The 23,646-nt window shown below is 49.6% G+C and overlaps 1 protein-coding gene across 35 annotated transcripts in view; it reads right to left on the bottom strand.

The window, feature by feature from the left end:
- Positions 1 to 6,843: 6,843 nt before the first annotated feature.
- The window catches only part of EPB41 (erythrocyte membrane protein band 4.1), a 73,402-nt gene continuing 56,599 nt past the window's right edge, over positions 6,844 to 23,646 (bottom strand). For 20 of the 35 annotated variants that reach the window (XM_061449963.1, XM_061449961.1, XM_061449985.1 and 17 more), the window contains 7 exons: positions 23,316 to 23,366; positions 12,101 to 12,550; positions 10,941 to 11,069; positions 9,714 to 9,815; positions 9,395 to 9,475; positions 8,471 to 8,578; positions 6,844 to 7,679 (listed from right to left, as the gene is read on the bottom strand). In XM_061449963.1, the coding sequence (XP_061305947.1) occupies positions 8,480 to 8,578; positions 9,395 to 9,475; positions 9,714 to 9,815; positions 10,941 to 11,069; positions 12,101 to 12,550; positions 23,316 to 23,366 (912 nt within the window). In that variant the 3' untranslated portion in view covers positions 6,844 to 7,679; positions 8,471 to 8,479. Of the gene's footprint in view, positions 7,680 to 8,470; positions 8,579 to 9,394; positions 9,476 to 9,713; positions 9,816 to 10,940; positions 11,070 to 12,100; positions 12,551 to 19,064; positions 22,947 to 23,315; positions 23,367 to 23,646 lie in introns of those variants that run through there. The other 15 variants (XM_061449980.1, XM_061449981.1, XM_061449983.1 and 12 more) reach the window with 6 other exon arrangements.

The raw sequence follows: 23,646 nt of genomic DNA, 5'->3' as shown, positions 1-23,646 counted from the left end.
CAGCCATTACCACCCAGGAGGAGACTGCCACCAAGAGACGGGGGATTTCACCCAAAACACCAGCAGAAGATAACAGTGGGGTTGCCCCCAGGGCTGGCACATCCAGGACAGACCATGGGGCATCCCTTGGGCCACCACAGACAAGGGTGGAGGCAGGAAAGGCAACGGGCCCTGGTAATTGCAATTACCATCACCAAGGGACCCCGAGGCTGGTCCATGGCGATGGGACAGGCGTAATTTGGGCTAAAACCAGGCAAAATGTGCAAGATGAGTGGGGGGAAGCAGTGCCCGTGGTGCTTGTGTGTGGGGAGGGGGCAGACCCCACCTGCGCCTCTAAGGGGGTCCCCCATGCCCAGGGCCGCCGCAGGCAGCGCTGGTGGGGCTGCAGGTTCCCTGCCGGGACATCGTCATCCCCAGGGCAAGGGAGCCAGACCCAACCCTTGGAGCACAGCAGCTCCGGCCACATCAGCCACAGGTGGGGATGATCAATCCCACCCCATAGCTCCCACCACACCCTTCCTGCTTCTCCTTTCTCCTTTCTCCTTTTTCCTCCTTTCTCCTCCTTTTTTCTCCATTTTTCTCTTTTTTTTTCTCCTTATTTTCTCCATTTTTCTCCATTTTTCTCCATTTTTCTCCATTTTTCTCCATTTTTCTCCTTATTTTCTGCATTTTTCTCCATTTTTCTCCTTTTTTTTTCTCCTTTTTTCTCCTTTTTTTCTCCATTTTTCTCCATTTTTCTCCTTTTTTCTCCCTTTTTTTCTCCATTTTTTCTCCATTTTTCTCCTTTTCTTCTCCTTATTTTCTCCCTTTTTTTCCCTCCTTTTTTCTTTTTTCTCCTTTTTTCTCTTTTTTTCTCCTTTTTTTTCTCCTTTTTTTTCTCCTTTTTTTCTCCACTTTTCTTCATTTTTCTCCTTTTTTCTCCTTTTTTCTCCATTTTCCCCCATTTTTCTCCCTTTTTTTCTCCATTTTTCTCCCTTTTTTCTCCCTTTTTCTCCTTTTTTCTCCTTTTTCTCCATTTTTCTCCTTTTTTTCTCCTTATTTTCTTTTTTCTTTTTCTCCTTTTTTTCTCCCTTTTTTCTCCATTTTTTCTCCATTTTTCTCCTTTTTTTTCTCCTTTTTTTCTCCATTTCCTTCATTTTTTCTCCATTTTTCTCCTTTTTTTTCTCCTTTTCTCCTTTTTTTTTCTCCTTTTTTTCTCCTTTTTTTCTCCTTTCTCCTCCTTTCTCCTTTTTTCTTCTTCTTTCTTCTTCTCCTTCCTTTTCCTTTCTCCTCCTTTCTCCTTTTCTTCCCTTTTTTCCTCCCCCCCCCCCTTTCTTTTTCCCCCTTTCCCCCTCTTTTTTCCTTCTCCCCCCCCCCCGTCTTCCCCTTCCTCCCCTCCCATCCACAGCCGTGACTCCTCCTCTCCCTTAGGTCCTTCCTCACAGCCTCAGGTCTGCGTGGGGGGAAGCAGACGCACACTTGCAGTGCAGGCCGGGGATGCGGTGCTGGTGCACGACTTAGGGCTGCCGTAAACCTCCTTGCTGAGGCGCGGGGAGAGGAAGTGTTGGCTCTTCTGCGCCCGTTGCCCTGTGTGATGGGTGATGCTGTAGCACCGTGTGTTCCAAGGCAAGGGCCCCAAGCAGGGTGCTGGGGTGCTGATGGGCCCCCAGTGCTGCATCACCTCTTGGGGAGGTGTCTGGGGGCTGCTTTTGGAGGCTTCATTCAATGAAGGGAGATAAGTGCCATGCAAAGCGCTTCTGTGCCCTCCTGAGCTGTCCTTGAACCAAGGACACGTCCCAGCACCCCATGGAGCCAGGATGGGGTTGGGGGTAGTTGCTTGATGCATTTCCTTGGGGCTGGGGGGTCCTGCACAGGATGTGGGCACCTCTGGCCCTGCACATTGCTCCTGTTGCAGGAATGGGGTGAGAAACCTGGGGCTGATCCCCCCGGGCTGGTTCTGGGTCCCCATCAGTTGTTATCAGCATCCCTGCGATGTGCTCATCCCACAGCCCAGCGCTGGAGCCTGGATCTCTTTGGCTTAGAGCCCACTGGGGGGCACTGCCCGTACTGGGGGGACATGGTAGGAAGGAAAGGATAATGTGGATAACGTGGCGTGTCTGGAGTGCAAGGGGTTAACTGGGGCTTGGTGCAGTTAAGGGCTGGGAATCTGGGCTGTGGGAATCCATTCCAGGGAAACTTGTCTTATCTGGATGGCGTGGTGGGATGGGCTGGGAGAAGCCTGTGCCTGGGAGCTCACTGCTATGGAGCGGAGCAACGAGAGGGTTGGGAGCATCACCCCAGCGTGCAGCTCCCTGGGAATCACTGGGTGCAGGTTTTGCACCGCACCACCGGTGCTGCTGCCTCGGGTCCCGTTTCCTTGGCACATCCCGAGGGCAGTGGGATGAATCCAGCTGCTGTGTCCCTCTCCATGGGGTGATGGAGGGCACCGGGCTCCAGCCCCGCTCGAGGGGTTTGGAGGGATGCGGTGATGGAGCAGGATGGCAGGGACGGTGCTTTGGGATGGAGCTGACCCCGCTGCCTGCCCGGCTCCTGCAGCCCTGGGAGCAGCCCTGACCCCAGGGCCTGGCGCTGATCCGTCGGGAACAGGATTGGCTGCCCTGACCCATGCCCGGGAGGAACGACCCAAAAATAGCCCAGGCTGGAAGGAGCTGGTGCTCGAATGGGAACGTTCTCCTCGGGGGTGATGGAGGCTGCGGCCCCGGCCGGGTCTGGGATGGAGACCCCCGGAAGGACCAGGGATGGGAGAGGGGGAAATGGCTTCTGTGGCTCCTTCCCAAAGGATGGGACCGCAAGATGGAGACTTCAGGGTGGGATCCAGGGGCTGGAGCTGGTCTGGGGCCATGCAGGAGCCCAGGCTGGGCCCCCAGGGAGCTGCGGGCTGCTGCTGCCTTCTGCTGGTGATGGGACAAAAGGTTTGCTGTGGGCTTCCTTGTGTTTGTTTGCATCTCTCGGCATTGCCATGGTGTTTGTTTGCCCAATGTTTTCCCTTCCTTGTAGCCAGGCAAAGCCCCCCCCCTCCCCTCCACAAACCCTGCTCCTTGGTTCCTCTCGGGATGTGGTCTGGACCTGCTCTAGGGGAAGCTGTCCCTGCCCAGGGCAGCGGGTTGGAGCTGGATGTGCTTTAGGGTCGCTTCCAATCCAACCCATCCCACGGTTCCCCTGTGGCTGAGGAGGGTCCGACAGCCCGAGGTGCAGCTGGGCACATGGATTCAACTGCTCCTTGGTTGTTTGCCCCCTCCACGATGCCTTTGGAGCTGCAGCTCCTGCCTGGCTGTGGCTCATCACCCCCAGTGTGCTCGCTGAAGGCTCCAAGCCCCAGCTCCCCAGGACAGGGTTATTTAAGCATCTCTTGGTGTGACCCTAATTGGGTTGGACAAGGCAAGGAGCCCGGGGCTGCCGCAGCCCGTGCTGGCTGCAGGAATAACGTTGGAAGTGATTCAAGCTGCTGTGACACGTTATGGAACAGCAGCTCCAGCGGCGGCCGGTCCCCAGTGATCCCAGCCTGATCCCAGCGGTCCTTTGTGTTCAGGTTGAACACTTGGAGCTGCCTGGAAGCAAAGGGGCCAAAGGCAGCGAGATGGAGCTTGGCTTCATGCTGCTTTTAGCATGTGCATATAGACATGGGACAGCATGGGGGTGTGTAACCCTTCCCCTTCTGTCTGCTGGAGAAACTGAGGCACGGGAGTGGTACCACAGCCAGCTCCAGGGCTGCCTCTGCCATAAGGATGCTCTTCCCACCCCGTTCCCCATCTCCAGCTGTCCCAGCTGGCTGTTGCTCTCTATGGGGCTGGTGACCAAGCTGCCCCATCAGCTTTCTGCTGGGTATCCCTGTCCCTCCCAGAGCTGCTGCAGCCACAAGAATGAGATGGAACAAACAAACAGAAGAGGATGGGTTGGACACCATCTCCCCTGCTCCAGCTCAGCATTGGGCAGCCCCTGGGCAGGAACCTCACGCAGTAGCTTAAAGGGAGTTTCTCCATCAAATGGTGATGCTTTAGGGGAAACCTGGACTCTTGGGGTCCCCTCTGGCTGTTTCTGGGGGTCTTGGTCACACACGTGCCCCCCTGGAGCTGACTGAGGGTCTGAAAGCACCGGGAGTGCAGGGAAACACAGCCCAGGGATAGGGGAGCGCTGGGTACCACCGCACACGGCCGCGGATGCGGTTCAGAGGCAACAGGTCTGGCTTAGGTCGGATGAAGCCAGGCTGGGAAGAGAGCCCTGGAGGAGGAGGAGGAGAAGGCAAAAAGGCTTCAGGGCCAGGGCCAGGTTTTGTTTGAGAGTTTATTGGAAAACGCAGTACAAGAAGCAATACCGAACACTTGGGTGGCTCTAAACGCTACAGCGACTTTCCCTTTGATTCCCTAGGGGAGTCCAAAAGAACAGCTCCAGCACTAGTGGATCTAGAAAGGTTTGCCCATTGCAAAGTTCCTATTGGTAGAAAGAAGTGTAAACAGCTAGCCTAGACAACCCACCATCGCCTCAGAGTGTTACAAAGCTCCTTCGTCCGCTCAACTAAATCCTTGTGTTTCTTTCCAAGCTTCAAGGATGCTGGGACACGAGCACCTCCGACGGGAATGGTACAATCAGGAAAATCAGCAAACCACAGTTTAGTGAAAGCAGAAATCAGTCAGTCCTTTGCTAACACATCTGTGCTGGTCAGAGATTGCTACTTGGCAACCAGAGCCGCCGCTCCAGTTTAATGGAGGAGGGAGAACACGAGCTCCTTGCCTTCCTTTCTATAAAAACATTCATTCATATATAAATAGCTTCCATATAATGTGTATTATACAATCAAGACAGTCTCTGGGTGAATTTGTGGAGTGGGAAGAGCTGGGAACATTCATATAAATAGACCTTACTTAGCTGGTTTGTCCCTAGAAATGACACAGCAAGCCAGGAGCCAAGGACTCGCCAATCCCACGGGAGGTGGAAGAGGTGTGGGCAGCATCACTGAGGATGGAAGAAGCTGCTCCTGCTCTGAGCTTTTATCTTCTTCCTGGGCTGCTGCTGCTCCTGTCCAGCTCCTGGCTCGGGTGCTGCATGGAGGAGGCTGTGCTGGTTGGAGAGGGTCAGCAGGGACATCTCACTGGGGTCAGAGCAGGGTGATAGCAGAGGGCAGACGAGGCAATAGCTTGGTTAAAATACTCCAGGAGAAACAAGAACTGAGAAGGGGGACGTGTGAGAATGAACAACGTGGAGACAGGCACCCAGGAAGAAGTTATTCCAGTCTACGAGTCCTTAAACCAGGGATGCACAAAGCCACGCTGAGCAAATCCTTTTGGAAAGGAACCACCTCCTGTGCCAGCAGCTTTCTCACCCTAGAAATCCCTGCTCAGGGTGTTCTGTCCCACTCTTTGTGCTCCAGACACCCCAGACCAAGCTTCAGCCTCACACCACCTTTCCCTAACTTCTCGTGGCAGCCACGTGTCTTTAAGTGCTCTGGACAAACAGGATTTACCCCACTGGCTTTGTGTGGCAACGCTCAGAAATCCTCCTATTGACTCCTCAGTGTGTCTGCTTGCTCCTCAGGGAGCTGCTGCGGGGTGGAAAGGGAGGACTGAGTGGCAAAGGGACGTTCTCAGAGGGATGCTCAGCATGATGGGGCTTTAAGGCAAGTGTTACCCCAAGTAAGTTGAGGGCAGCAGGGACACAGACCTGTTCAAGGGTCTGCAGGATAAGGAAGGAAAGGGCTGTTCAGGCATAGACAGGAAGACTTCATCTCTATACTACAGCTGTGGAGCCCAGGATTCCCTAAATCCCAGTGTAGATGCCTGGTACCCAGCGGAAGGCAGAGCAGCCCAGGAAGCAGCGACCAGCATGAGGGTGACCCACACCAGCAAAGCTCAAAGGAAGCAGAATCCTGGATTCCAGCTTCTTCAGCACAGCCTCCAACCAATACTGAGAGCTTCCTTCACGTTACACCTGACTCTGAGCAGCTACAGCAGGCCCAGGGGAGTTGAAGGCTCTCTGCAGCTCAACACCAAGTCCTCACAGCCTGAGCTGAAGCCAGTGGCTCCTGAAACACACACTCTGAATTTAAACCAGCAGAGAGCTTGCTTTATTGCCATCTTCTCCCCATCCTCACCTGAGCACTCCATGCCCTCAGCTACCGATGTGCCACACTAGAGATAGACAGAGATACATACAAAAATCACAACCTCAAAGTGTACTCAAGCGCTCACGAGTGTCTGGGAGGCTCTTTCCAAAGCCTGGATTTATTCAAGTTTAAAAGCTGGAAGGAGAAACCAGGGCATGATCAGAACATTTCCACAACGCTCAGGAAGCAGCAGCGGGAGCTCAGTCCCCAGTGCTATGGAGGGAAATGCATCCAGCCCCCCCAGAATGATGTTTTCTGGTCATCGCCATGCCCCAGTGGTCTTTAAGCTCAGCCTAAAGCTGATACTAACCCTGGTATGTCATTCCAGCAAGGTGGTCACGAAGCCATACGAAGTACAGACCCCTAAGTCGGCGTGGAAGAGGAGGTGGAAGCACTTTCTACATGGTTTGGCTCTATCATGACCAGCAAACACCTGACACCTCCTAAGATTTCTTGTTCAGCCTCTCCAAATACAGCTCGCAGGCCTAAGAAGGATTGTCTAAAGGGCTTTAAAATGAAATGAGAGTAGGATACATGCCCTGGGATGTGGGTAATGTGTTTAGCTTTAAACAGCACTGTGAGGGGAGGCAAAAACCCAACCCATGACTTACAAAATCCCCCCCTAAGTTAAAACTCCTGAACACAAACAAGTGAAAAACTATGACACTGAAAAAACCCCAGTTGCTGTGAATGCTGCCTAAGCCTACCTTAATAGCATTCCGAGTCCAAACACCTTAAACACACACTTCTAAAGGGCTTTTTAACTGAATGGCATCTAGAAAACACAAACAGGTAGGTAGCACTCGGCAGAGACACACGGGAGGAAGGCGAGATGCTATCACAGTCCTCTTAAAGCTCTAAAATTCACAGTATAAGATACTTGAAGCAACTTCCAGTAGTCCTTAAAATCTAGTCAGCTATGGAGATGTGGGCATCGGCTACACCACAAAACCCTACTGTGTTCACACATGGGGGGCCTGAAACCCAACGGGGAGCAACCTCCTCTGCATGTGGCTGTGGAGTCTCAAGCTCCCTCGAGCTAAGAAAGAGAAAGGATAAATCAAGAGGCAATCGGAAACGCTGCACAAAAGTCTGGCTTCTCTTCAACTGGCTCTCCCAGCAGAAAGAGCCATGGCTCTATGAAGGCGTCTATGGATCCCGCACTGGGAATATGCATGGATGTGGCTTATCTCCTTTATCCCTGATGGGGTGGAGGGACTAGGACTTAAACTAGAGACCCTTTGAGCCCTGCGAGGTGTGTCTGGGTTGGTATGGGAAGAGGCTCTGCAAGAGGGAATGCAAAATTGAAAACCTGTAAAAAAGATTCAGTCCAGTTAGAAATATGGCAATATACTTCTGTCACTATATATATATATATAAAAAACCCCAAACCCTATATCCAAGGGGATCCAGTGGAGGCTGGAAAATCCCACGTAAAATGTCAAAGCGCAACTCCTATTAAATGATATGAATGTCTCTGAGTGTCAAGTCTTGTAAATCCGAGGTCTTTGTGCTCCAGGTAGCTTCTTGGTAGTTTTGCTGGGTTTCTTTTTCCTGGTGCTGGGTCTGGCAGGAACTCTTCCTAGAAAGAGGGCAACACGGGAAGTCAGAGCTCCCAACTCAGAGAGGGACCTCTTCCTGAACTGATCAGAGAACTGAAAGCAGAAAGTGAGTTACCATTACTGGCAGATTCAGATCCACCACCAGGCTCCTGGCACAAACTACACCCTGCTCCCACCCCTAAAGGACTGTAGTTTAAGCCCAGGAACCCTTAGGAAACCTGTGGTGGTTTTATTTAGGTTTGGAGAGCTATAAAGCTCAACCACAAGTGTGTTAAATCACGCCGTCTGTTCTCTGCTCATCTGTTCATGCTCCACCTCCCGAATCCCATCTTTGTTGGGATGAGGCAGGACACAAGCACAGGCTTGGGCAACACAAACATCACCAGTGTGGGGCAGGATGGGCTTTACAGCACTGATGCACAGGAAGAGCTCCTGGATTCCTTGAGCAGCTCTTTCCCAAAACCCTCAAAACTACAGAGAAGGGAACTTTCCAGGCCAGCCAGGAGCTTGGGGTCCATGATGCAGGCAGAGGTCTATGTGAAACCTGTATCTCGGCATGCTGCTGGTGCACTGAAGGTGTTTGGTAAGGCAAAGCAGCTTCATCATGCAGCCATGCAGCTTGTTTTAGACTATTCTGGCTCACTTCCACAGCAGGATTAGTCTGTGACTGCTTCATCAGCCTTAAATCATTTCAGAGAGCAGCCCGAGCAGGCCTCACCAGCTAACAATTATAAATGAATTTAAACTTTGACCATATTTAGCCAAACCTCCCTTGCACCCATCCCTCCCTGTCTGTGGTCTCCCTACTTACACAGCCTTGCTACTCCTCTGCGATCTCCGTCTCCTGGTGCACAACCACTTTGGTCACTGACATGTCCGGGTGCTGCTCCTTTGCTGCTTTGATGGCCTGAGCTAGGACCTGAAAGAGACCACGTTTCAGAGCATGACACCAATGGTCCTCGGGGACAGAAGAGACTACTCCTAACTCTGGGGAGAGGAAAAGTGACTCCACTTCAGCTGCAGTCTGTGGGTGGCATTCGATGATCTCTGACAGGAAAAGCTCTTTTCCAAGAACACACCGCATCTCTCCCCTGCCCCATGGTAGGACATGGCTGAGAGCAATCAAGCCAGCAAGTGTGATGAGCCCATTGCAGGCCTTCTCACACATCTCTTGGAATGAATAAACTAGCCCTTGTGGTTCAGATGCTCTCCTGCCCCATGATACTTGCCACTAAAACCAAAGTATAATTCTCTGATGACAAAATCATCACTTCCAACACACACTCCAGGCCAATGAGCCTGACTCATCAGAAAGGTTTCACATAAAGCTGATGAGATTTAATGCAGGTGCAGAAGTGCTGTGAAATGACTTCTGGCACTCTACAGCAGCAATAATGCTTCAAAGGTATCAGCAAATTCATGCAGATCTCAAGGAAAAAAATCGTATTTCACCTTTTTTTTGTGGATTTTTTTGCATTTGTCTGGAACAATTCTGGAATCAAAACTTTGCTGCCAACACCAGCTTTGGAACAGAATTGAGCCTTGCTGGCCCAGCTCTGCTGCTGCTAACTGCCACAAAGGGATTTAGTGCTGAAACCCATCTTGAACTTTTATTTCTACCCCAGTAACGTTCCCCTCGGCTGTTTTCTGGCGGAGCTGTCCTCAGCAAGGCAGCCTCAATGTCGAATTCGTGCCAGCTCTCAGAAGCTCTTCTGGACCACATCCAAACTCCTACCTGGTCGTGGTCTACATCTGCATCTCCTGTGATGACAATCCTCTTTTCAATCCGCGTCTCTGAAATGCCACCTTTTACAGTCTAGTACAAAAGGGAAAACTACTGTCAGTCTTGGGAAGCAAAAGGAACTGCAGTGCATGGGGGCTGCCCGCCTAAAGACTGCTGCAAAAATAGCATTTCCAAGCCCTGCCGTCATAGGACGACAGCAGCACCACGGGGGAAACTGCCACTGCTCAAAGGAGATCTGTCAAATACTCATTTTCTTCTAAGTGAGCCAGGGAAGAGCTTGGTGTGTCCCACTGTGTTCCTGTGCTGTTACCTTTGTGATCTGGGTGGTGGTGGTGCTGCTGGTGGTCTCCGAAGTGATGGTCTGAGCAGTCAGCAGGATGCCAGGGTCTAAATCTCCATTGCCACCATCTGTCTGTGGGACAGAAGAACAGGCCATCAGTCTCTGTGGGATACATGGGCTGAAGCAGGGGCTCCACATCAACAGAGCAATGCAATCTGAGGACACAAACTCCTCTCCATCGTGGACCACGGGACAGAGCAAGCTGAGCTGCACAAGGATCACGCAGGTCTGAAGGCTCAGCACAGCCCCTGAACTGATCCAGAGAATCACCCCAGAGGACCTCTGACAATGGAAGTCCAGCCAGCTGGTGAAGTAGGAACATCCATAGCTGGTCACTTGGTTCCCATCCTGCACGACTCGACCTGCCAAGGTCTGCTGAAGAACCTAACACTCGTCTTTGCCAACTCATCCCAGCCACATCTCCCTCACAGGGCACCACTAAGGAACGCTGTGCAGCATCCCCAGTACGGCAGTGGGACGATATCTGGAACTACCACAAGGTGGGACCATTTCCCACAGACTGGAAGGAATCTCACGGCACATCACAAGCCCATATTCTCCCTGGAGACTCGCTTTTCTTTTCCGTTTCCCTGTTAGAAATGGTAGCAGCAGTACGAGAGCAAACCTCCTGTTTCCCTAGTGATCTGCTGAGAAAGAAGGTGATGCTCACCACCACCCAGAGCGGGCATCTCTGAACGCCCCCTGTGCTCCTGAGCACCCTTTGGGGCAGGAATTGTTCCTCAGCTCCATCTAAACCTGCCCTGGTGCAGCTTGAGGCCGTTTCCTCTTGTCCCACCCCTTGCTCCTTGGGAGCAGAGCCCAGCCCCTCCTGGCTCCATCCTCCTCTCAGGCAGTTGTAGGGAGCCATCAGGTCCCCCCTGAGCCTTCTCTTCTCCAGACTGAACCCCCCAGGTCCCTCAGCTGCTCCCCATCACACTTGTGCTCCAGGCCCTGCACCAGCTCCATTGCCCTTCTCTGGCCCTCTCCAGCACCTCAAGGTCTCTCTTGTAGTGAGGGACCCAGAACCGAGCACAGGATTCACGGTGCAGCCTCACCAGTGCCCAGTGCAGGGGCACAGCCACTGCCCTGACCCTGCTGCCGCACTGGTGCTGATACAGGCCAGGATGCTGGGGGCTTCTTGGCTGCCTGGGCAGACTGGACTTAAGCCCCTGGAAAATGAATCAGAACACACCGTACCTGTGCAGCCTCATAGGTGATGGTCTTGGTCTCCGTGTGGACGATGGGGACTTCTTTAGTGGGGATTTCGCTTTTGACAGAGCTGGACACGTCGGAGATGGTGACAGTCTGTGTCTTCACTAGGGGTGGCTGTGAGACAGGGTTAAAAAAATCTCCATGAGGACTCAGTTAAGCATTTCCACAGCGTGACAGTGCTCCTGGGAAATGTTCTGACACTGATCTGATAAAAGCACTGTGGGAACCAAGGTGAGCCTGGAAATCTTTGGGTTTAAGTCTCTAGGATAATACACTGCTCAGAGGGCAGAGCTCACGTGTGAGGATCGAACCCATCAGACCTTCTCCAACACCCTCAGGCCAGCCCAAGCGAGGCATGAAGGATTAAACCAGTGTGTCACAACACCACAAAGAAACTGTCACCGCTGATGACCCTCGTCTACCGATGACCATGTCAAGATTAACACAACCCGTGGGCAAAAAAGAGACTTGAACTTTTATTAAATCAATGTCAGACAAAACAGAAACGGGATGTCTCGAAAGAGAAATGGGGAGGGGGGAAAGAGAAATCAGTTGTTCCACCACCTGATAATCATCCAGAAGACGACAGGGTTAGTTCAGACCCACAGTGTTTTCCCAGAGGGCTTGATCGCTGCTCACCATTCCCAAACCTGACAGATGCCACTGTGGTTGTTAGCAGGGGAAGTGGGCATCTGTTTAACCAGAAGCAATGCATACCAACACTGAAGCAGGCAAAAATACCTCCCGTGGTGGGGAGCAGGAAGGGGACATCAAGTCCCACCTTCACGGTGTAAAAGTGTGTTTGACAGCACTTCAAATTTGCTCTGCTGTGCTAAGGCTCAGCCTCTGCTACAGCCGGAGACGGCAAAAACCTCAAGGAACTAAAATTACATGCCTTTGGAGCCTAAAAATTTCCCTTTTTGGGGATGCAAAAGGATGCTTTGAGCACAGAAAGGCAAAGGGCGTTGCGCCATGGCCATTTCATGTGAAGACAAACGGAGCGGGACTTGTGTGCACTGGCTGTTTAGCTCCAAGCACGAGGCCAAGCCAACACAATTCCTCTCTGGATCCATGGCATCTGCTTGCTGCAGTGTTTGGGTCCCACTCCAAAGGGGGTGCAGGGGAGCAGGCGCTGGGCTCACTACCTGGAAGCAGCGAATGACTGCGGGCAGCCCGGTATTAGCATCCGAGTCGTGACACTCGCCATTTAGCTCTCTAAAGGCAAATCTGTCTTCACCTTCCTCTGCCACCTCCTCCTCTCCTGCCCAGGGCTGCTGGGGAGGTGCAGGGCTGGTGGGGGGCTCCAGCTCTGAGAGCTCCGAGGCCTTCTCCACATCCGCACAAAGCCCCTTTGCACATCTCAGGTCCTCCTCGCTCGCGGGGAGGCTGGGAGCCACCTCCTCCTCCTGCTCCTCCTCGCTGCTTAGGGAGGAAGCACCAAAGTCCTGGCTGGGAGAAGGCTCTGAGGCGGGTGGCACCGGGGTCTCACTACAAGCTACCGACCACTTTGAGCCCTCCCATGCCACGCCAGTGTTAACACTGCTCCTCTCTGGCACTGCAGCCACATCCTCTCTGGAGACAAAGTCACTCATTGTCTAAAAGGAAATGGATACACAAAAAAGGCCAGGGAGAGAAAGAGAAAGAGCGTTAGGGAGAACAGGAGGTCATGAAGCATAAAGGCAAAACATCAGTTTCTTACATATCACATCTCCAGTAAGGCATGCAACAGCAGTGGGTTTGGACACTGGAAAGCATGAAGACCTCTGTGCTATGTGGTGTATCCATGGCATCTACTGACATGGCTTCCTGGCACATGAATAATCCCCTCTCCTGAACTTTAAGGAATTAACAACTCTGCACCTACAGGAAGAACCACTGCTAAACACTTTTTACCCAGTTTGGAAACAGGAATGATTTTGGTGTAGGAAGTGGGGACTTGTGCACACCCAAAACTCACACGTTCCACAACAATACTACACCAAAACCATACCCCAGTTCTGCTTTTAACTCCTTGAAATACTCTATGCTGTGTTTTAAATTGCACATGGAGGTCAAAAGAATAAGCCCAGAGTAACTGTGCAGGATAATCTACCTGTGCTCTCCGGCGATGAAATCTGGTCACCTAAAGGAATCTGCATGATTTCGTCAAGGCAAACCAGTTCAAGTGACTCAGCACAAACCCTTTCGGCTGAGGACTAAAGAAGTGTGGCTTTAAGGTGGCAAGCCAGACGTTCACACTGATGTGTGCTGACCCATGGCCACCACGCCACCGCTTATAGCCCAGCAAGCTGCACTTGACCATTAATTCGGCACTACCGACCTCACTGTAACATACTCTAAGCCAAAAGCAGTTGGCACATGGACACCTTTGCAGCAGCTAAACCTCCTGGAGGGCCAACATGACTGGCATTTGTGATGGAGAGCAGGCATGTAATGAAGCAAGTCAGCTCTGCAGAAGCAAGGAGTGTGTCCAGAGCACCTGAGATGCCTGGGAAGAGCGTGCCAAGCCAGTTCAACCAAGGCTGCTACTCTGCTGCTCCCCGTTCAGCTTGTTAGCAAGGTCTCAACTAGGTCTTCCTACATCTCTAGCCAGGAGGGAAGCAATGGTGGCAGAGGAAGAGTTAAAACATGAACACGATAGAAAGGTTTAGCAAAACCCAGCTCTTTGCCCCAGTACCCAAGTGGTAAATATTTCACATTGTGGATTTCATAGAGCAGCAGCATTTCAGTCACCAGCAGTGAGTGATGGCTACAGCCCTGCACTGGGCTAGAAACTGTGCTGCTCTCGTTACTGACATGGAAAGTTGCCTTCAAGTGAGGCAGAATAAGCAGTTACGGGCACCTACAATACCGCACATCTTGAAGTTGTCACATCCTGCAGCATCAGGGAAAACGGAGGGAAGAAAACCACTTAGGATACTGCTTAATCAATGCTATTCATATTTCTTCTTAATAATTAACCTTAGGGCTGATTTCTGGTAACTCTGTATAGAAATAACCACATCTCTGTTCATCCAAAAAAACAGTGATTTAACCTTCATAAAAACATGGCAAGTCCATTTTGTTGACTGGGATTCTAATTGTGGGGGTGGGATAAAGATGAACAGAGATTGTTGCCTCACTTTGTACCCTGAGGAGTCTCTGGGCAACCAAAAACCTGTAATTTGGGCTTAAAATGGGAGGTCTGAAGCCTAGGGGTTCTCCAGTACAATGTATTTTTTGTACACCAGAGGTTTTCACCCTGATTGACCTCATCTAATGGCCCAGTTCAATAGCGAGTTAAAGAATAGGAGCTCTTTATAGAGGAACAAATAGATGCTTATTTTAGTCTCTTTTCAAGAAATTACTCTTTCCACTGCTCCTTCCGGGTGCTTTTTCTATCCATTAGGATTTCCAGACTCTTGGGCTTCAGTTCCTGGGATACTGCTTAGGAAAATGCATTTAACAGGAGTGTAGGGACAGCGATGAGGACTGCGATGATCAGGTCAGACTGCACACATAGGGATGTGTTATTTCTGATCGAAACCACTTCCATCTGTGCTCTGCCAAAGGTCTATCCAGATCCCACCCTCATTTTGCCTAATACAAGACAGTACACTGTAGTACTTCACAGAGCAGGAGTGGAGGTGGTTGGCTTTGAACACTCACGTCTTCATCTTGCTATAAAACCTGAATTTACAGACTGATGTTTCCTTATGCTAACTCCTGCAAGCTCCTTGTGGGATCTTGAGAAGACACAGAACATCTTCTGGGGTGTAATGGGAACTGCCTTAGGAGCAAGATGTCCTTGTGTGACAGCTGGGGCATGACTCCACCAAGAGGAAGAATCACAGAACAAAGCAGATTAGGCAGCTACACAAAGGCAGATCTAGTTGAGAGACAAACATTGGTACAGTCAGAACAACTTCCCAGAGGAAAAATAATGTGCGTTTTGGAAGTATCTTGTATGGTAAAAGCATAAAGGGAAGGAAAAGCTTAAATGAAGCCCAGAGCATACATATATAGAGTGGTATCAGTAGAGCAAAGTGCAGCAACAAACATGCAGGCTGTGAAGCCAGAATGAAATCCTGATAAGATCAAGTGATCAGAAGCACTTTTTTCCTTGCTTTGCTATTCCATCAGTAAGAAGAAAGACTCATTGGAAGGTGTTTGCTTCTATAGAAAGTTACCTATTGACAGCACTGCTTTTTTTAAAGAACACAACTGTGGTTGGTCCTACATTTAAAACATGTTTGAATGCAGGCTAGAAATATTAGCTTTAAATATAAACCACAAAATAACCCAAATACCACCGCCCCCCCCCTCAGGAATTTGAACATCTGTTCCAAATTCTGATCTTATCATGATTTATTTTCCCTTGCAAATGCAGAAGCATTCCTGTTTGGAGGGCTCAGGCTTGCAGAGTTCCAAGCTCTCCTGGAGACCCTGCGAGTTCCTGGCCTGCAAAACTTCCCACTTCCAGAGCTCCAGACTCAGACCAGCGACGCCTCCATCCCGCACAAGCCATACACAGGGTCAAGAAAATACAGCACAGGATGCGATGCCCCCTGATGAAACACATGGAACTGGACAGGAATGCAACCGAAACATCCCCCACTGCTAAATGCAAACCTTTGTGCACCTGATGCTGCCAAAAATGCTTGAGGGTACAGCTTAAGCATTGCAGTGTAATAAGTGACACACAATAATTCCGACTGGGGATAAATTAATAACAGGCTTAATGGCTTGGCTGGTATCAGTGAGCAAAAGGATTTATCTTCCTTAAAAAGTGATTTGGTATCGATGTCTGTGGATGTTTCCTGGTTTGGATGAGGACATACTCCTATGAACCAGCTGTGCTGCCAGATGAATGCCTGTTTTCTGCAGCCCATGTAGGCATGATGCTGCCTCTCCTCCTGAAACATCCCATTCTCCTCATCCCAAACCAGACTCCGATCCTGCAGGAAACTTAAGGATTGCTAAAACAACGTCAAGCTGCCAGTCACCAAGGACTTGTGCTAAAACTGGATTAAAAATGACACTACAGTGCACTCTCCCTACAACTACCATGTGAAATGGTAGAAACAGACATGGGTTAGCCCTGGCAGTGCTGGAGTAAAGGTTGGGCTTGATGCTTTTGATGTTCCAAGCTGGTTGATCCTATGATTCTATGGAATTCCAGCTGATCAGTGCCTCCCAGTCCCCTTCTTTTCCAGTCATTAACATTGCCACATGTTATTAGGTTATCCCCAACAAGTATCACAGAAGCTAACAGGCTCTGCATGACCGTCTACGGATGCACACGTAGATGATGTCCACACTCACCAGTGAGAACTCCCAGCTCAACTGAGGCTGTCAAAGCACTTGGATAAAAGGTATTATAAAGCAGAAAACAAAAGAGCCTTAATTTACAGTACGTGCCATGCCTTACAGAACTGCTTTGCCTTAAAGATAGAAGTTAAAGAGTTTAGAAAGCATTCAACAACCCTTGGCATTTGAAAATGATGGCTGTTACCTACGGATTCACATTTGTGGATGGTGTTTTAATTGCCATGGATCTGATCCCAACAGCCTGACCACCTTAGTCAGGCAAGAGAAGGATAAACCAGAATTTGGCCGAAGTTAAGAGTAAGGCTAGGAAATACTCAACATGCTACAAGCTTACAAAGATTAACTTGCTGCCATGAACAAGAATCCCAGGATATTACGTGATACACAGCAGCCACCTCCAATGCACTGCATCAACTACTTGGCAACAGGAAACAACCTCGAGAGCGAGACTTAAATCATTAAAATGAGGTTGCTGAGCAATAGGATTCCTCTTCCCATCCACCCTGACCCCTTTCCCATCCCTCTGTGGGGCAGGTATCCTCGGACGAAGAGCTTCTTATTCCAGAGTCCCTCCGCAGAGGAAGGACTGCTAGTGGCACTGCAAAACCACCTCTGGCTTGATGCAGCAGCAGGTAAAAGGAGTGGGGACACCATCAGGGTTCACAACTGACATCACTCTTGTGCTGCTGATTTCATAACTAAAGTTACAGCTCCAATCTGGAGCCAGGCTCATCGTGTTTGGGTTGGAAGGGAGCTTAAGGCTCATCCAGCTCCAACCCCTTGCCACGGGCAGGGACACCTTCCACTAGAGCAGCTTGCTCCAAGCCCCTGCGTCCAACCTGGCCTTGAACACTGCCAGGGATGGGGCAGCCACAGCTTCTCTGGGCACCCTGGGCCAGCACCTCAGCACCCTCACAGGGAAGAGCTTCTGCCTAAGAGCTCATCTCAGCCTCCCCTCGGGCAGGTTAAAGCCATTCCCCTTGGCCTGGCCCTACAGGCCCTTGTCCAAAGCCCCTCTCCAGCTTTCCTGCAGCCCCTTTAGGCACTGGAGCTGCTCTAAGGTAACAGAGTGCTACAGTCAAATTATTCGGGCCAGTCTGAGAGCATGAGCTGCCTACAGCTGGAGCCTTGTGTGCCCCCTCTCCCACAACAGAGAGCATCCAGCAGCCCCAACACCCTAAAAGCCACCAGTAGTGACTCAGGGGTCTTACAGCTGCTGGTTTGGGAAAGCAGTACTGAGGGGTCGTCCAAGGAAGTTGTTAGTGCAGGCTGTATATAGCGGTTTTGTTAATAAGCAGGGGAAAGAAGAATCTGATTTGCAATAACATTTATTAAGGATAAATGTACATATTTACAAAGGAAAATCTGAGAAAAAATACAAAACCGAAGAAGTGTTCCAAAAGAGAGCAGTTCAGGTAAAAAAGAAAGTGGTTTTAGTCCCCGCAGACCGATCCAGCACGACCATGTACCACTGCTAGAAGATCCCAAAGCAGCACAACCCAAGGCTGGTCACTTCCCTCCAGCTTCATAAACCAAGACAGAAGCAAACAGGGACACAAGAGAAACCACCACTGCTGGGTTCTCCAGTGCCATCCCCTAGTAAGTACAGACCAAAGAGTTTCCAAATGAGTCTATAAGCCTTCTTTGGGATATTTTTCCCCAGAGAGCATCCTCCCTCGTTCTGCAGGTCAGAACAGGCACCATCAACTCACAGAAACCAAATAAACCAGTGGAATAATTCTCAGAGTACCAAATTACTGACCTTTGTATGAAGTAAAAGACACTTGCCCATAACCTTCTCAAGGAGCCCCATAACCTTGGACAAGGCCAGCCCTACCTGCTCCCTGCAAACACAAACTACTCCCTTGCTGCCACGCGGAGGAAATCCACCTCATCCCCATTATTCCAGGATAGGAAGCAAATACTGAATACCTGCTCCTTAGGCTCATCACTAGTTTCTGCACAAACTGTAAGGGAGGAGAGCTGGTCTTATCTTAACTCCATACCCCAACCCAAGCTGCCCACAGAGAGTCCTCAGCTCATCTTCTGTTGACGCACCAGGCAAAGCAGCACGTGGCAGGAGCTGCAGCCAATACCCTCCTTTATCTGCTCACTTTTAATAAGTTTATGCACACCTTGAGTATCACCAGTGATCATCACCTGCATCGCGAGACCTAATTCAACCTCAGAGCTGAATCCAAGTTTCAAGCCACTGGCTCTGGCATACTTGCTGCTTCAAAATACTAACATCCACCTCTTCCTAAAGCATGAAAGCATGAGATACTCTGTGGTTTACCTGGCACTAGGATGAGATGATATCAGGGTAGGAAGGTTTAGAAAGTCAGCACGGAGCCAACACCAACTTTATGATGGAAAACAATGAAGCCTTGACAGCCACTAACTGGATCCATACACAAGCTCCAAAGAGCCTCGCTGCAGCCGAGTGCCCACATCACAGAACACTGGGGAAGTCTAATCAACATCAGAACTGCTGGAGAAGACTGACACCATTTTCTGCAGCAGGTCCCATGGAAGATGAGGATTTCTCATGCCAACCTGGATGAGGTTACTTGCTGTGGACACTACCGGCTTCCCTTGGAAGGGATAATTCAGTTTGGCATCACCCGCAGATGGGCACTGCACTGGCCTCATCTGAACACTGCCCAGGGTCAGGCAGCCGGGGTTTTGCAGCAGGTTTATTCCTGAGGCAAAAGGGAGCTAAGAACATGTGTTGGTTCCTTTACCAACACCCTGAGAGCTCTGCCCTTAAACAAAGCTGGAGCAAATCACCTCTCCTGCACAACACAGGCATCCCGAAATCCCTTCTTTCAGCACCGCATCCCGCACAGGCATCCAGGGAAAGGGGTGAAAGCAGTACTGACCCAGCACAGCACTGACATGTATGAGAACCAGAATGAAAGAAAGCAGAGGAGTGACAAGCAAAGGGGCTGGAGCACAGTGGGCACATCACTGTGGTGTCAATCAGATGAGGTTTCTGCTCCTGACAAGCTATGGGCTCTCTCTGTCAGGAGAGGTCATAACCACCCAGATGAATGTCAATAACTGGCCTCTAAACTGCCATAGAAATATAAAGCATTTGTTCAGGTTCTTATACTCTGCAGTGAGAAGTGTTCTATAAATCCCAAAAATGTTCCTGAGCATTCTCAGAGTGTAAAGTTTCAAAGGTTTTTTGCTGATGAAAACCAGCCTTATCTCAAGATTTAAATCAGAAAAAGAGAGACCATCTCAATAAAGAAGTTGAAGAATTGAGTTTAAGCAACAGAGGCATCTCCCACCACTCTGGGATAAGATACCCTGAGCATTATGTTTAAATATTGCTCTGGGCAAAGATATTCAGACTTCAGGTCCTTTGGAACTGGTAGAGCTACAGAAGTCATGGCTTTGCAGAAGTCACTGGTATGGCTTCAAAGTACTTGTCATCAGATCAAAACGACAGCATGCAGCAACCTGACTGCTCACAGCAGCCACATGGCAGCTAACCCGAGCAATGGCTTTGAAAGGGAGCAGGAGTGTGTTTAAGCTGCTCTTCTCCAGGAAATATGGACAGAAAATGGACAGAGAGAGATCCAGCTCCTGCCCCTTCTCTCTTCGCACCAGGCTGGGGAAAAGGAATTCTCCCTGGTTTTCATCATGTCTGTTCCAATTTGAGGAAGGAGATTGAGGCAGGGAATCCCAGCCAGAAGCATCCCCTTGGCTTCTTCCAACCTCCATCTTCTGGCACTTCAGCATCCTTCCCCTCCTCTCCTCTCCCACCTTTCTTAAGACAGTCACACCAAGTTTGCCAGAGTCCAAGCACACTCTAAGGATGCAGCACCATCCATCCACTGCCTGCACAACAACCCAGTGACTCCTACACTTCCTACTGCTGAAAGAGGAAGACTCTGTATTAAAGGCAGTGTATTAAAAAGAGAAGAATACTTTCCAAGGAAAAAATCAGCATCCTCAAAAAACAAAAGTCCTAAAGGCACAAACCGGTGAACTCATCAGAGCAGGTTACAAGAGGAACTGGGAGGATTCCTGTGAGATCACAACAAAGGGGTTCACGAGCAACCTAAAGTTTCTGAGACAGCATTTAGAGAGCCTCAACCTGTACCCTAAGTGAAGAGAGAGGCGGCTCAAGTGGTCCGTGATACACCACGGTCCTTCAGATCAGACAGCACGTGCTGTATTTGCCTTATGTCTTTTTCCTGTAAGCTTCCTAAGTAACACTGTTCACATGGATACAGATCTAGAAAGGGTTATAAATACAGGTATTTATATATATTCACACATTTTAGTCCCTGTAGTAAACATCTACTCCTTTCTCTTCAGTGCTGCTGGAGCAGCTGCCAACACTGATGGCACTGGTGGCTGTTCAGAGAAGTAATTGTGTCTACACCAACCCTCCGGAGTAGGCAAGAGAAAGCAGATTACTACAAAAGGAGAAGCACTTGGCTCAGCTCAGTCCCATAATTACTATATACAGAAAAGAAACCCTTTAGACACAAAGTCCCATCTTCCCTCCAGCTCACAATGCAGTTCTGCTCAGCCCAGCTCAACCAGGGTAAAGCATCATCCAGACATTTACATTTGTAGGCAATAAACAACAAGCAGCATGCAACGGTTCTGTTAAGAGAAGTCAAAACAATCCATGGCTGTAACATTAGAAGTGTGTCCTGATGTGGTAAAGTCATGCTAACAGAGGAGACGTACCTAAGAGCAGGTTACTCCACTCCTGTGACCTAAGCAAACATGCGCCAGTTAGTTCACACAAATGAAATAAAACACATCCGCAGTGCACCGAGACCACCAGGTTCAGAAAAATGAGTCATTTCTTTACAATAAATACATCTTTGCAATGGGTTTTTTCCTATAACGTGATGTACTTCCTTGGAAATGAGGATAAATGGAGAGGGGGGAGCTGTGGTGCTTTGCAAAAGGCTTCCCCCACCAGGAAAATGAGAAGCTGCCAGTTCCTGTCTCTAAGTTAACACTAACAGCAGCACTGAGAATCAACACTTCTTATTTAAAGCAATAATAGTTGCCTAGAAAAGGAGTGGTTATGGATTAGATTCAGCAGATTGCTGTAAAGCTGCTTTTGGACCAGTATCAAACATCCTTCTTGTCTTACATTGAAACCTTAAAAGCAAGTCTTCAGCAATGCCTACGTGATGTCTACAGGGGCTGAAGCAGCAAACGTCTCCTGGCTTGTATCTACACTCCCCGTCTGGCCTCTTATAGCGACTGGGAGCACACTGTACAATTATAGAGCAGGAAACTTCCCAATGGACCTGGCAATCCATGACCACTCCTGCCAGGTCCCGGATCACAGCTACACACGACACACAGCAGGATTAACACAACGCTCGTGGGGTGTCCCCTTCCCGGGACACTGAACTACGGAGAGCAAAGACCAGGACAAGGAAGATGCAGCAGAGGCTATGGCCAAGACATTCAGGAGCTTTGGTCTTGAGGTTTCAACACGACCCTGTTGCCACTCAGAGAAAGAGCAGCCACCAAACAGTCAGTGCTATGACCAGGAGAAAGGACATCATAAAGGGAATACGTGGAGAAGGAAAAATGCTAGAGTACAGCTGACACTTTTTGAGCGCTTTCTGCTCTTCAGGGATTGGAATAGAAACCTTTGGAAGAGTTTCTTCACTTGCTTGCCGGGCAAAGGCTGTCTCAGTAGGTATCTCCTGCTTTTTTAGTTTGTCTTCATCCTGTACTAACAGAGGACGCTCCCGTGTCTGCTTTCGTGGTAGAAGATCAAGAGAGACAGAGAGAGATGAACAAAAATGACAGATGGAAAGTGCCCAAAAGGATACTTGGAGGTGTGCAAAGCATTCGGACAGCCTTCTCAATGTAAAAATTAACTGCCCAGGAGAGCAGAGCTGCTGGTGGCTTGGGCTGCACCAGCCTCAGAGCTACAAAGCGCAGTCCTCTCTGCAGAGCTCATGAACATCTGCATCAGGATCATGCATGTTTTGACACAAACACCTGGATCATGACCATGATTTACACCTGCCCTCCCAGAAAAGTGTGTTCTTGGAACCCACTGAAGCGTTTTGGAATTGAAATGGCTGAGAAAAAACACGTGAGGCGTTAGGAACAGGAGCGGTGGAGTACAAAACATGGTCTCTGACAGCCACCTACTCTACAGGGCTCTTAAAAAGCAGCCTTTGTTCAGTGTCACTGAGCATCCAGACTGCAGTGCAGGTACAAAAAGCTTTGCCAAAGTTCTGGTGACAGTATCAAAGTAATTCATTTGAAAACCCTCCTGGAACAAGTGGAAAACCGCTCAGCTTAGAAACACTGAGCGTGGAGCTGCAGGATGGCAGTGGGAGCCCTGCTACCTCCTTCCAGTTTGCTCTTTTGCACTTTAGTTTCTGGAGTCGAAAGAATGTAAAAGCCCAGACTGAGTAGATCATGGCAGGCTCAAGCAAGGGCTCCAGTGCTTCCACTGAGGACAGAAAAGGTTGTGGGAAATGTAGCTTTTTAAGTAACTCTCCATCCCTTTAGTTTGCCAAACCTGGTCAGACCCAAGCGTACCTAGGAGAGGAAGAACTTGGCTCTAAGCTCTCTGAGCTGAGCTAACCTCCTTTGATCAGGGCGGTATTTTGGGACTGGTTCTTTGCACACCCCTAAGTGATGAGTATTAGGGAGAAAGTAGCCGGGAGACTGGGCAGCAAAAGAAAATATAAAATGCAAGAGTAACATGATCATTAAAACAAAAGAAAAACAGAAAGGAAGACAACATAAAAAAGAACAGGGTACAGTTAAACTTTCATCATTGCTTTGCTCGCCGAGTACACGGTTATATCTTTCATGCAGCTTGTTTTTCCAACCAGCCATGCACCAAAAGAAGCAGAATTGAAAGCTGCAAAAGCTGCAGCAGTGCGGAAGTCCTCTCAGTGTGAGTTATGAAACTACTTCATGTAGCCAAAAGAAAGAAAGTGTTATCCAGCAGCTGCTGTTGAGTTTTTGCTTTGGTGCCATCGCAATAGCAAAAGTCTGGTTCAGAAGCACATATCAGAACAGCAGCTTTACCTCAAGCCCACCAACCTGTCTCTCAGAAGATAGGACAGTGACTTTCTTGACCTGGACACATAAAGCGTGTTAAGGTTCAGTCGTTGTGCCATAAAACATCTAGGAACAGCAGAAAAGCAGCCCCTGGCAGAACACACCTTGGTCACTATCGCAGGGGGAAGGTACCACCATGACCAGGAGAAACAGGATTGCTTTGCATCATCATTTCCCATCCTTAAACATGTGCAGGTGAAGGGAAAACCCCACCCCAGTAGCTGCCTGGTGAAGATGCATTTCTGGATGCTCACAGCAGAACGTGTCCACCTCCACCTCAGAGCAAGCCCACTTCAGA

The sequence above is a fragment of the Pezoporus flaviventris genome, unplaced genomic scaffold (genome assembly GCF_033815535.1).
Source record: "Pezoporus flaviventris isolate CSIRO_AGI_PZ_B2104156 unplaced genomic scaffold, CSIRO_AGI_Pfla_v1 ptg000008l, whole genome shotgun sequence".
Taxonomy (NCBI): Eukaryota; Metazoa; Chordata; class Aves; order Psittaciformes; family Psittacidae; genus Pezoporus; species Pezoporus flaviventris.
Note: the sequence above shows the minus strand (reverse complement) of the source record. Positions and strands in the feature narration are given on the sequence as shown.